The sequence below is a fragment of the Drosophila ananassae genome (assembly GCF_017639315.1).
Source record: "Drosophila ananassae strain 14024-0371.13 chromosome 4 unlocalized genomic scaffold, ASM1763931v2 tig00000240, whole genome shotgun sequence".
Classification (NCBI taxonomy): domain Eukaryota; kingdom Metazoa; phylum Arthropoda; class Insecta; order Diptera; family Drosophilidae; genus Drosophila; species Drosophila ananassae.
The window spans coordinates 141,341-153,932 of NW_025319046.1; the positions used below are offsets into that span (position 1 = coordinate 141,341).

At 36.0% G+C, this 12,592-nt stretch overlaps 1 protein-coding gene and 1 non-coding gene across 2 annotated transcripts; both read left to right on the forward strand.

The window, feature by feature from the left end:
• The first annotated feature begins 369 nt into the window (after window positions 1–369).
• Window positions 370–1,181, forward strand: LOC123258004 (UPF0758 protein SPO0054-like). Its single transcript, XM_044717925.1, has 2 exons — window positions 370–602; window positions 666–1,181. Exons 1-2 carry the CDS (start codon window positions 539–541, stop codon window positions 992–994), a joined length of 393 nt encoding a protein of 130 aa, XP_044573860.1. The 5' UTR covers window positions 370–538; the 3' UTR covers window positions 995–1,181.
• A 2,966-nt stretch (window positions 1,182–4,147) lies between these two features.
• On the forward strand, window positions 4,148–4,231 carry Trnal-uaa. The gene has a single exon. It is a non-coding gene; the product is annotated as a tRNA-Leu (tRNA).
• The last annotated feature ends 8,361 nt before the right edge of the window (window positions 4,232–12,592 follow it).

A 12,592-nucleotide genomic window follows, 5' to 3' on the forward strand; every position in this document is an offset into this window, starting at 1 on the left:
AACATTTGTAATCAGCAAAGTGATAGAATACTACACTTTTTTGCTAAGTTAAGCCATCTTTAATTGCTGTAGCCTTTACTTCATCGCTTCTTTAATATATTATATTAACAATTTTATATAATATATTATGATTGCAAATATAAATACCGTTGCGCTTCAGGGAATTAGCACAGTAAATGTCAATGCACAAATTCATATGGCAAATGGTATTCCAGCTTTTAAAGCAACAAGGACAACATTGCAAATTTAGAGTTCAAAAGGGTTATTCCTCGAGAACTACTGCGTCAGAAAGCTGGCGTTGAATTTGTATATAATGTTGACCTTGGAGGTTTTTATGAATAATAGTGAGAGAAAAGAAAAATTGGAAACTCGCATTTTATCAAGTAGAGGAAGGTCTTTACTTGACCATGAGCTACTGGAACGTACTCTATCTGAATGTGAAGAAGGAAGAGAAGTGGCCAAAAAGCTAATAGAGCTCTTTAGTAGTTTAGGAAGGGTAATTAACGCTGACTTTCATGAGCTAAAAAATGTTACAGGAATGAATGATGGAGCAATAGCAAGTATCTTTTGTCTGAAAGAGATTTTCGATAGGATACTGAAAGGTAAGTTAAAAAAGCTGTCGATTCTTGATAACAGAGAAGAGCTACTAAAATACTTTAAAACAGCAATAGGGCAGTCACGAAAGGAAAGCTTGCGAGTAATATACTTAGATCGAAGTGGTCATTTGATATACGAGTATATTCAAGACTGTGGAACTATAGACAGAGTACCTCTATATGTGAGAGAAATAATCAAACAGGGATTACTGATCGATGCATCATCTATTGCAATTTCACATAATCATCCAAGTGGAGATACAGAACCATCAAAGGAGGATGAGGATAACACACTTACATTAGCTGCAACCTGCGAAAATGTAGGAATGAAATTAATAGATCACATAATCGTAACACAGAAGAGCCACTTTAGTTTTTATGATAGTGGTTTATTGTAATCTGTAGACCGGAAGGAAAGTTCTCCAACTTTCCTTCTTTTTTTCTACTTCATAAATTAAAAAATTCAATATAAGCTTGAGCAGCTAAAATTAGTAATGAAAGGTGGAATTAGGCAAAAAAATAAAAGAACTTAGATTATACTGTGGTTTAACACAAACTGAGTTGGGAAAGAAAATAGGCGTTTCGTATAGACAAATACAAAGGTACGAAAATGTGTATTCACTTGTTCATCAAACCGATGCTAGTGTTTCTTTACTTAGATCCGATTCATTAGACGAAGAAGATAGTAGTGGTGGTCATTATAGTGCAATGAACACAGATGTGTAGAGTAATGCAAGAAGTCTACTGAATGTAAACCAGTTTCTCACACACACATTTTACCACATGATCGGCACTGATATTGAAATGCTCATAAAGTGTTTTATAAGGTGCTGATTCTCCAAAGCTTTTCATGCCAATAAATATACCGTTTGAACCTATGTATTTATGCCAACCCATTTCACTTCCGGCTTCAATTGCAACTTTAATGCTGTCATTATTTAATATTGCCGCTTTATATTCATCGCTTTGCTCGTCAAAAAGCCTCCAGCATGGCATAGAAACAATCCTTGTACCTATACCCTTTTCCTGCAATTTCTCCCTTGCTTCAACTGCAATTTCAACCTCGGACCCCGTAGCAAATATCGTCACTTTTAATTCTTTTGAACATTCACACAAAATATATGCACCAAACTTCGATAAATTAGCAGATTGATCGATATCAGAGTAGAACTTGCGCATGTAACTTACGTTTTGCCTTGAGAGCGCAAACAGTGGTGGAGATTCTTTCTTTTCGAGTGCAATGCTAACACACTCCAGAGTTTCAACTGCATCGGCTGGCCTAAAAACATATAGATTTGGTATAGCACGCAAAGAGGCTAAATGCTCTATTGGCTGATGAGTTGGGCCATCTTCTCCCACTCCAATTGAGTCGTGAGTCATGACATACATAACCTGCTGCTTCATCAGAGCTGAAAGACGTATAGCAGGACGACAATAGTCAGAAAATACCAAAAAAGTGCCGCCATAAGGAAGAATCGCGCCGTGAAGTGCCATACCATTCATACAAGCTGCCATAGCGTGTTCTCTCACTCCATAGTGGACATAAGAACCACTATAATTATTACTATCTATTACCTGCATGTGCTCATATTTAGTGCAATTTGACCCGGTAAGATCAGCAGAACCGCCGATTAATTCCGGCATAGACTTAGTTAAAAGTTCCATTACTTTGCCAAAAGAAGATCGAGTAGCTTCGTTTGGCATTAGCTCACATATTTGTTTCTTCAGGTCAGCTAAAACACCAGCGATATTATCTGGTAGATGTTTATCTAACCGTCTTTGAAGTTCTACATGATATCCTGTCATCCCAGCATTCTCTTCTGTCATCCCAGTACTCTCTCTTGTCATCCCAGTGCTTGACACTGGGATCCATTCTTTTTCTTCTTTCCTGGTCACGCGCTGGAATGACATCGTGTAGTTTTGTTTTGCTCTCTCAACAGTTTTCTTCCAGGCGTTTTTCACATCTTCTGGTACATGGAATGGTTCATAATTCCAGTTTAATTTCTCTCTCATCTGTTTTATGTCTTCCTCCGAAAAAGCACCACTGTGAACAGAGGATGTGCCAGCACGGCTTGAAAATTTTCCGATAATAGTTTTGCAGCAGATCATTGTAGGTTTATCAGACTTTTTTGCTTGCTCTATTGCAAGGGATATGGCATCAAAATCATGGCCATCAATTTTGTCAACATTCCATCCATACGCTAAGAAGCGTTTCTCTACATCATCAGAGCAGGAAAGGCAAGTAGCGCCATCTATAGAGATATCATTATCATCAAAAAGGGCTATGAGCTTATTCAATTTAAGATGCCCAGCAAGTGATGCTGCTTCATGGCTTATTCCTTCCATAAGACAGCCATCCCCTAGCATCACGTAAGTGTAGTGATTAATTAAGCTATCTCCAAATTGTTCTTTAAGAATCGATTCAGCAAGTGCCATGCCAACAGCAGTGGCAAACCCCTGACCGAGCGGGCCTGTTGTTGCCTCTACTCCGGAAGTCAAGCCAAACTCTGGATGACCTGGGGTCTTGGATCCCATTTGCCTGAAGTTTTTTAGCTCATCTATGCTAATATAACCTGTCAAATATAATATTGAATATAGTAACATTGACCCATGACCGTTTGATAAAACAAAGCGATCTCTATTGAACCACTTAGAATCATCAGGATTATGATTCAGATATTTAGCAAACAAAACAGTTGCAACATCTGCCATGCCAAGTGGCATACCTGGGTGTCCAGAGTTTGCTTTTTGTACTGCATCAATTGATAAAAAACGGATGGCGTTTGCCATAGATTCCAAATGTGAATGATTCATGTGTTAATAGAAAAACTTAAAAATGAAGTATAAAAGATTATATCAGCAAAAACAAGTTGACACTGAGTGCTAAAATCCTTAATAATCTAAAGTTAAATCGTGAGAGTTTTTATATGACAACTGTTATCACTAGAAAGTATAGGATTAGCCGTAGACTTGGTGTAAATTTATGGGGTAGAGCTAAAGACCCAGTAAACAAAAGGAAATACCCTCCAGGTCAACATGGTATTCTTGGATTCAAGAAGTTATCCGACTTTGGTAAGCAGTTTGCTGCACATAAGAAATTTAAGTTTTACTATGCGATTTCAAGTAAGCAGCTCAGACGTACATTTTTAGATGCTTATAACAGAAAGGGTTATACGGCTGATAATTTTATCGGTATCTTAGAATCGAGATTAAGTTCTGTTTTATACCACTCTGGTCTTGTTCCAACAATTTACTCAGCAAAGCAGCTCATATCTCACAAGCACGTTACAGTTAATGATAAGGTGGTTAACATATCGAGTTATCGAGTGAAGCCAGGTGATATAATAAAAATAAGAGAAAGGGCAGCAAAAATCCCTGTAGTAGTAGAGGCTGAACAAAAACAAGAGCGCAAGGCTCCGGATTATTTAGAAGCAGATAGTAAAGAGCATTCAGTGAAATATTTGAGGTCGCCTCAATATTCTGAGGTTCCTTATTCAGCAGACATGGAAGTCAATTTAGTAGTAGAGTTTTACTCTAGATAGATAAAAAAAGCCCGTGTGGCGGAATCGGTAGACGCAGCGGACTTAAAATCCGTGGGTTTTGCGACCTTGGGAGTTCAAGTCTCCCCATGGGCACCAATTTAACTTAGCAGATAAATACAAAAAAGTATGAAATGGCTTGATATAGAAGATATTGTGGAAGCTCTGGAGGAAAAATTTCCAAATGAGAATATAATTAGTATCAGATTCACTGAGCTTAAAAAAAAGGTCTTGAGTTTAGAGGAATTTGATGATGATGAAAAACGCTGTAACGAAAAAATACTCGAAGCTATTCAAGCAGCTTGGATTGAGGAAAGATTAACCGCATAGCAATAAACCATACGCAAACGTGATTTCTATTACAATTTGCATATTGATTATGCTATTTTTTGGATCTAGCCTGGCAAGTTAATAATAATTTAACTAATTACAATTAAAACAGCTATAAGGTTAATTATGAGGCAAAACAAAAATTTTTGAATGGAACGATCTTGACAAGTGCTACGTTGAGATAAGTTTTGCATAAAAATACTGCTTTTACGGTGTGAGACCAGAGGGTAGAGTTGTTGTTAAAGCAGCTACAATCCCAGTTGTAACACTGGGATTGACAAACAATTGTACTCTATATTAAATTTATAGAATGATAAAAATTGATTTTTGAGGTTATTATGCTCAAACGTAGCGGTCCAAAAAAATTAAAGTCTATAATTGAAAACTATGCATTAAAATGCATGAAAAATAAGATTAGCAAAAATGAAATACGTCTTATTTTAAACTGGCGAAATATAGTAGGGAAAGAAATAGCAGAGTGTACAAAACCGAAAAAGATCTCATATGCACAGAATATAAATTCGGGTGTATTGCATCTGGTAGTAACAAATGGCAGCAAAGCATTGGAAATTCAGCATATGATTTCTCTTATAATAGAAAAAATTACGATATTTTTTGGTTATAAAGCAGTATATGGTATAAAAATTAAGCAAGAGAGTATTGACTATTTGACTATATAAGGTAATCTAAGTACATAGAATAATTTGGTATATTGAAGTGAGTAGAGTTTGTGAATTAACAAATAGAAAAAAATCTTTTGGTAATAAGGTATCACATTCGAATCGTAAAACAAAGCGTACCTTTCTTTTAAATTTACATAAGGTTACGTTGACAAGTGATATATTGAATAAAAAGTTTAGATTTCGTGTGGCAACAAGAACTTTGAGAACTATAGATTACAAAGGTGATTTAGATGCTTTTTTGCTCAACACAAGAACGATTAAACTAAGTGAGAAAGCGCAGAAGATAAAAAGAAGGTTGAAAAAAGTTTTAGTAAAGCAAGAGGTAGAGTTAGCAGTTTCAGATGCATAGCAAACCTCAATGGCTCAGAGCAAAAGCTCCGACCGGTGAAGTATTCAATGAAACCTTAAACATCGTTAAACTGCATAACTTGCATACAGTGTGCGAAGAGGCTGCATGTCCAAACATTGGTGAATGTTGGAATAAACGTCATGCTACTGTGATGATTCTCGGTTCTGTTTGCACTCGTGATTGTGCATTTTGCAACGTTGCAACTGGCATTCCTGATAAACTAGACCCTCATGAACCATTCAAGAAAAGTTTGGTTTGAATATCAGCAAATCTACAGTACACCGTAATATGCAAAGAATGAAATTCTCATATATCACACCAAGACCAGTGCATAACGGACAAGATAAAAGTAAACAAGAGGAATTTAAAAAAAAATCTTAATGAAACTATTGTCATGTATCCTGAAAAAGAGCTATTTTTCTTCGATGAATCGCGGTTTGGCACACATTCAAAGATTGGACACGGGTGGTTTAAAAAAGGCATTAGGACACAGGTTAAGGTAAAACTAGGTAGGCAAAATTTTTATCTCTATAGTGCAGTTAATCCCAGAAATGGAGAAAGTTCTAGCTCAAACGTCAATACTGATTGTATGAATATATTCCTTGAGCAGATGTCACAATATTTAGGAACAAGGGAGGCATTTCTTATCATGGATTGTGCTAGTTGGCATAAGTCAAAAAATTTAAAAGTACCTAAAAATATCGACATTATATACCTACCACCATACTCACCTGACCTCAATCCTGTTGAGAGGTTTTGGTTATATATAAAACAGAACATTTTGCGTAACAAAATCTACGACACAATTGCTTTGCTTGAGAGCGCTTTGTGCAAATTTATTACCTCTCTTTCTCACTCCACAATTAAAAAACTCTGCAATGCCGCTTATTTGATTCACTAGTAATGAGAATTGGTATTAGTCAACAAAAAAGTCATAAAAATTCTCCAAATTGCATAATAAAATCAAAAAATACTTCCAACTGTGTAGCAGTATACAGATTATAGTTAGTGGATATGTTGATAAGTAAATTAGTTACATATAAAACAGCAGAAATTTACTTATCAACATATCCACTAACCAACAACATTCAATAAATTTGTGTAAGATGCCATTTTACATAAGATGAATTAGAAGCATTTTTTGATTTTAAAGTACTAAACCTTCAGTTAACCTTTTAGCCCTATAGTTCTTGATATGATCTGGATCAAAGGCCTTTTTTGAACTTAAAACACCAAAAACTATATGAAGTAACTTACGCATTGCAGCACCAACTATGGCCATAGCATGCTTGCCTTTCTCTTTTAATCTTTCGCAAGAAGCCATAATGATAGGATTATGCTTTTTAGCTGCTATAGCAGGAAAGTACATTGCTTTACGTAATGTTCGTGAACCGGTTTTACTTAATCTGGGCTTGGCATGTACGGATGAGCCTGATGTTATATTTTGTGGTATAGTTCCAGCATATGCTGCCAATTGCCTAGCATTTATAAAGGCTTTTATACCAGGAATTTCAGCTAAAATAGCTATTGCTGTTTCCTCTCCTATTCCTGGAATAGTTAATAGGAGTTGAAAATCTTCCAACAATTCTTTGTGTTGTTTTAATAGTTCGCGTATGGAGTTTTTTATTGTTTCTATTTTTTGCTCTATGTTCATTGCAAGGTCTTCCCAAGCATTTGCAACTTCTTTAGGCAGTCTCTCTTTCTTTTCTAAATGATTATTTGCTAATGTTAACTCATCCTTTAACGCATTTGAGCAACGATAAAGATGTTTTAATTTTTTCTTTTCAGGAGAAGGTGGTGTCCAACGAGAAGGTTCCTGTCTTTGACAATAATCTGCAATAATCTCTGCATCAGTCTGGTCATTCTTTTGTCGTGTAAGCTTACTTTTTGCATAAAATCTTATGCAAGCTGGGTTTACAACACTAACGAAATATCCAGCGTTGTGGAGGAACTCAGCCAAAGCTTCGCTATAACAACCAGTGGATTCCATGCAAGCTTTTACTTCTTCTACGTTATGTTTTTGTAGAAAGTTCAGTAGACCTTGAAACCCAGTATCATCATTTTTAAATTTCCTTTTCCTAGTTTCACGCTTTCCTTTTTTACTTATGAATGAGAGAGAAACATCAAAGCGTTCTTTTGAAACATCTATACCTAAAAAGTTGTTGATCATATATAACTCCATATACTACTATTAAAAATGAAAAGTAAGGCTTACCTTGTGAATACAGAATTAGAACCATTTAGGCCTTTCTACGATACCGTCCAGCCTCTACTTTTGAGAAGGGAACTCTTTTCTTTTCTACAGATTTTATATCTAAGGAATCTTCCAGAGTTCTTCCCTTCTCCACCTAATGCTTAAGCTTAAAAACACTAGATGCTTTTTTCAAGATACAAGGAGTCTTGTTATCTTGATCTTTTACATTAACCTTTGCTCCTTCACTTATTAGACTGTTTACTTCCTGAATATTACCGCTTTTAGCAACCTCAAGTAATTTAGCTGTGCTTTGTAATAGAGTTTTTATTTCTTCGTCAGTAGTTAAAACTAAGGGAGTGTTTCCCTCTTCATCTTCTGCACTAACATTTACCCCTTTGTCCAATAGAGCTTCTACTACATCTTTATGGCCCCATACAGCAGCAATATGTAAAGGAGTCTCTCCTTTATCATTTTCTACCTTAACATCTGCTCCTTCACTTATTAGACTTTTTACCTTATCAATTTCACCGTTTTTAACAGCCTCAAGTAATTCAGCATTTATATCTCTGTTTGAATTGCTCATCCCATACCTCCTGTAAAACTATATTGTTATGATAAAGTCGTTAATAATCTATGAGCTCTCACCCCCTGTAAAATTATATTATCATGATAAAGCCATTAATAACCCATGAGCTCTGGATCACGCAAATAATGGTTATTCCCTGTGTTTTTCAGTACATTTGAGCTGGCTGTACATAAGAATTGCAATTGTAGAGCATGCTATTGTTAATAGTAAATTTGGTAAAATACCATAGCGAAAAAATTTTCCTACTATATATATTCCAATAGCCCCAAACATCATATTGCAGAATGAGAGAACTGCACTACCAAGCCCTATACCTTTGATCGTTTCTAAAGCAGAAGTTACGTTATTGCTTATTATTAATGCAAGTCCGATATTGGCTGGAATCCAAGCAGTTTGAAGAATGAATATATTCAACTTGTCCGCGAAATAAAAATATACCAATAAACTATCGGATATTATCGGTAACACCAAACCTATTATTAGCATTTTGCTAACCCCTACTTTTGGTACATACCTTCTATTAATTAAAGTTCCAATTATGTAAAATATGACTATGATCGATATGAGGTAGCCAAAATACTGTACTTCAATGCCCATCGATTCAAATATGAACGGGTAGTTAGCAATGTATGCCCAAAGCCACATGAAAGTTAATCCATGAATGGCTGAAAACCCAAGGAAACGATAATTTCTAAATATTGATATATATTGCTTGAAGATATTAGTAGTTATGTTAGTTATACTGGTTTCATTTTTATTTACAGTGAGTGTTTCTTGTAACTTAAAGTAGATAAAAATAAGTATAGCAATTGCTGCAAGTGATATAATAAAAAACAAAAATTTCCAACTATACCCATGTGAAATTATATAACTGCCCACCACTGGAGCTATTCCAGGTGAGAGTGCCACAACCATATTTAATTTTGAAATGACTCTCGAGTATTCACTACCCGAGTACATATCCCTTATTGCTGCATACCCAACAACACCTGCAACACCAGCCCCTGTTCCTTGTATGAAGCGAATTAGTATCAAGAGCGCAATACTGTCGGCTATATAACACATGACACTTGCCAAAGTAAAAATTGTCATACCAATCAGCATCATTGGACGCCTACCATAATGGTCCGATAATGGACCATAAATTAAGCCAGATACCGCAAATCCAACTAGATTTAAGCTAATTGTAAGCTGCACTACACTGCCTTCTACTTTAAAATAATTGGCAATGCTTGGTAGTGCAACTGAGTATAGGTCAGTTGCCATATCGACAATTGCTACAGACAATATCATAATAAGAGAGATGATATTTTGCGGAAGAGCTGTTTTCACTTAATGATTTACTGGATTAAATATACTTAATTATAATGTATTTTTTTCATTAGTATAAGTACAATGTTACATAGTAAACGATGTCATTCGAGTAGCGGACACTGAAATCTTAAGCTAAAATCATGAAAAGCCTGAATTTCAATACCTTATCTTCAATTATTCACTTTAAGCTTTAAATATTGAGCATCAATTATTCAGGACCTTCGCTTCCGTGTTATCCAATGAATCACCATAAGTCACTGCTTTTAGGTAAAACTTTTTTCCCCTTTGCACTTCGAAAGATATTATTGAATCATCAAGTAGAACAAATTTTTCACCTGCAGTCTCTTTAGTACCTTCTTGTCCTCTGATTAGGTTACTAAGCTTATATTTATTTTTATCTATAAGTTCAGCATTCTGGAATTTCACTATCTCTTTTCCAACTAGTGCTAAATTTGAGTCCGCAATTGAAGTTATGTTTCCAAAACGTAACACTACTATAAGCCCCTCGTCGGTAGATTCCATTACATATCCGTAAGTAGACTGCTTGTTTGTGCTTGCAATAGGCTTATAATCCTTATCGTTGTACGAAATAAAGAGTGTTGCTCCCTTCCAATTCTTTTCCTCACTAATTAAAGTAAAGCTTGCACTATTACCTTTAATATCCGGTAAATCTATCATTTCTACGATGGTTTTGCTAATGTGAGAGGGAGGGTATTCCTTCAGCATAAGTGACCTTGTTGAAGGAAAAGAAAGCTTATATATAGAGTGATCATAACCAACGCCAATTACTTGAATGGACATGCTTTCAAATTTCGTTTTTATAATTCTCACCGTATGTTTTTTCTCACTGTCTAAAATCGTTATTACATCACTTGGCACAAGCCACGCATATTTTATCGGTAGCTTGAAATTGTATATATTTCTCTCTTGCCACGAAGAATAAAGTAAAACCTCAGCGATATTTTGCGCCTCTCCCTCCTCCATAATGAGCGGTATTTCAACTGTTATAGCAGCGCCTTGCTTTGGCAACTCAGCATATTTAACATCAATTGGATAGCCAAAATTGCGATTAAAATAAACGACGTTAACTTTATTGTTTAAATCTAATTGACTGATATTAGCAAGTTTTGAATTGTTACTGAAAACCGTTTCACCAATTGGCATTACAGTTGTAACTCCCCTGCCCTTTTGAACAAATTTCAGTTTAGAGTCCTGTTCAACCACATCAAAAAAATAGCAACTTTGCAGCATTTTAATAATAGAACGTACGGGTTGCTGGTCGTTTATCACATACCCAGACAATAACCCTTTGACGTTGCTTGTATCGAACTGATCGCTTTTTAAACCTGCTTTTTGTAATAGATCCGATAAAACATCGGAAATATTAAGCTGTGAAAGCTTTCCCTGAATCCAATGTCCTGTCTGCCAATTATGGCAGTCAGTCCACATATCACACAAATTGGGGAAATAAGGAAATGGCCTTGCATCCCACGCCCAGAGAAACATTTTTTCTACCATTTCCGAGCTTTGCCACTTTTTTAACGTTCCTTCAATTGCAATTTTTTGCGAAAGAAAGCTCACCTCTCCGTTTGAATATCGTGGATATTTGCTCTCTATGCTGCCTTTGTCAACAAACACATTTGGCTCATTAGTGCAGCCGTTCATACTGGGAAATCCATACTCAGTAAACCATATTTTTTTCATTTTTGGTTGCCATTTCGTTTTACTACCACCTGGATTTATGTGAGTTTCACTCCACCATTTCTCTATATTTTTCCACGCATACCTGCTGTCGTTATACTTTACTTTTTCAGGTTCACTCTTTGAGTAATCATAGAAATAATCATACCCCACTCCACTGCTCCAACCACCCATTACATCTTCCGCGGAATAACCAAAAGGAGGCTCTGGACCATCAGTCAGTGGAAAATAAGCATCTATGCCAACAACGTCGATATACTCTGAAGACCACAGTTCATCCATATTATACCAACCATCATATGAATGGTATTCGCTCCAATCTGCAGCGTAGGTAACTGTTACTTCTTTTCCAAGATTAAGTTTTATCTGCTTTGCAAGCTTGACCAGCTCTATAACGGCAGGGTAATTCCCTTGTTCATCCCTGATTTTGGTAAGTTGCGCAAATTCAGATCCGATGATAAACCCTTCTACTTTAGTCTGTTTGGCAATGCTTGCATAATGCTCTATAAATTTGTTATATTGATTCTCAAAAAAATCACTTATATCCCCAGGGGTCCCGCTCAATTTTCCTCGCCACTCTTTGTTCTTTGTGTCAAGCAAGGGCATCGGATAGAGCATCACCTTATAACCTCTGCTGTGCAGCTCTTCTATATATCTTATTAGCGCTGAATCACTAACTGTGCCACCATATCTTGGGTTTCCACTCGCATCTTTTGAAATTAGCTGAGCATTATCTCTGGTTACACCCCCTACTTGCCAATCATCAGGTAATATTGCGGAATCATCTTGAAATTCAACTGCAGGATATATTTTACAATCTTTAATGTTCAGATCATTCACAAACCAATTGACTACTACCGATACCCACTCAACATTTGGTAAATCTCCCTTTAATTGATCCAAAGAAAGCACTGCATCGCTCTTTTTAGTGTGGTTGTTATGATTTACCCTTTGTGCTAGGCCATATGGGATATATTGGTTGCTGCTTATTTTCTCTTGCTCGATTTTCTTCTGTATTTTTGTATCATATACAAACTCACCTGAACCTGGTATGATATTGATATTCCGAATATTTTCCGCTATTGAAAACCCAACGGGCTTTAATGCAGTTTGCACTTCAAATGTAAATACCGGAACGCGATTGTTATAGTCTGCTAAAGGAAAATTCTTGATGACTATATAAGATATTCCCCTATAAGCCGGCACATTCCCCTCTCCTTCAATTGATGATATGAATGGATCCGGATTTTGGTCTTCTCTGCCGCTGTAAAAAGTATAATCTATTTCATCAAAGCTAAGT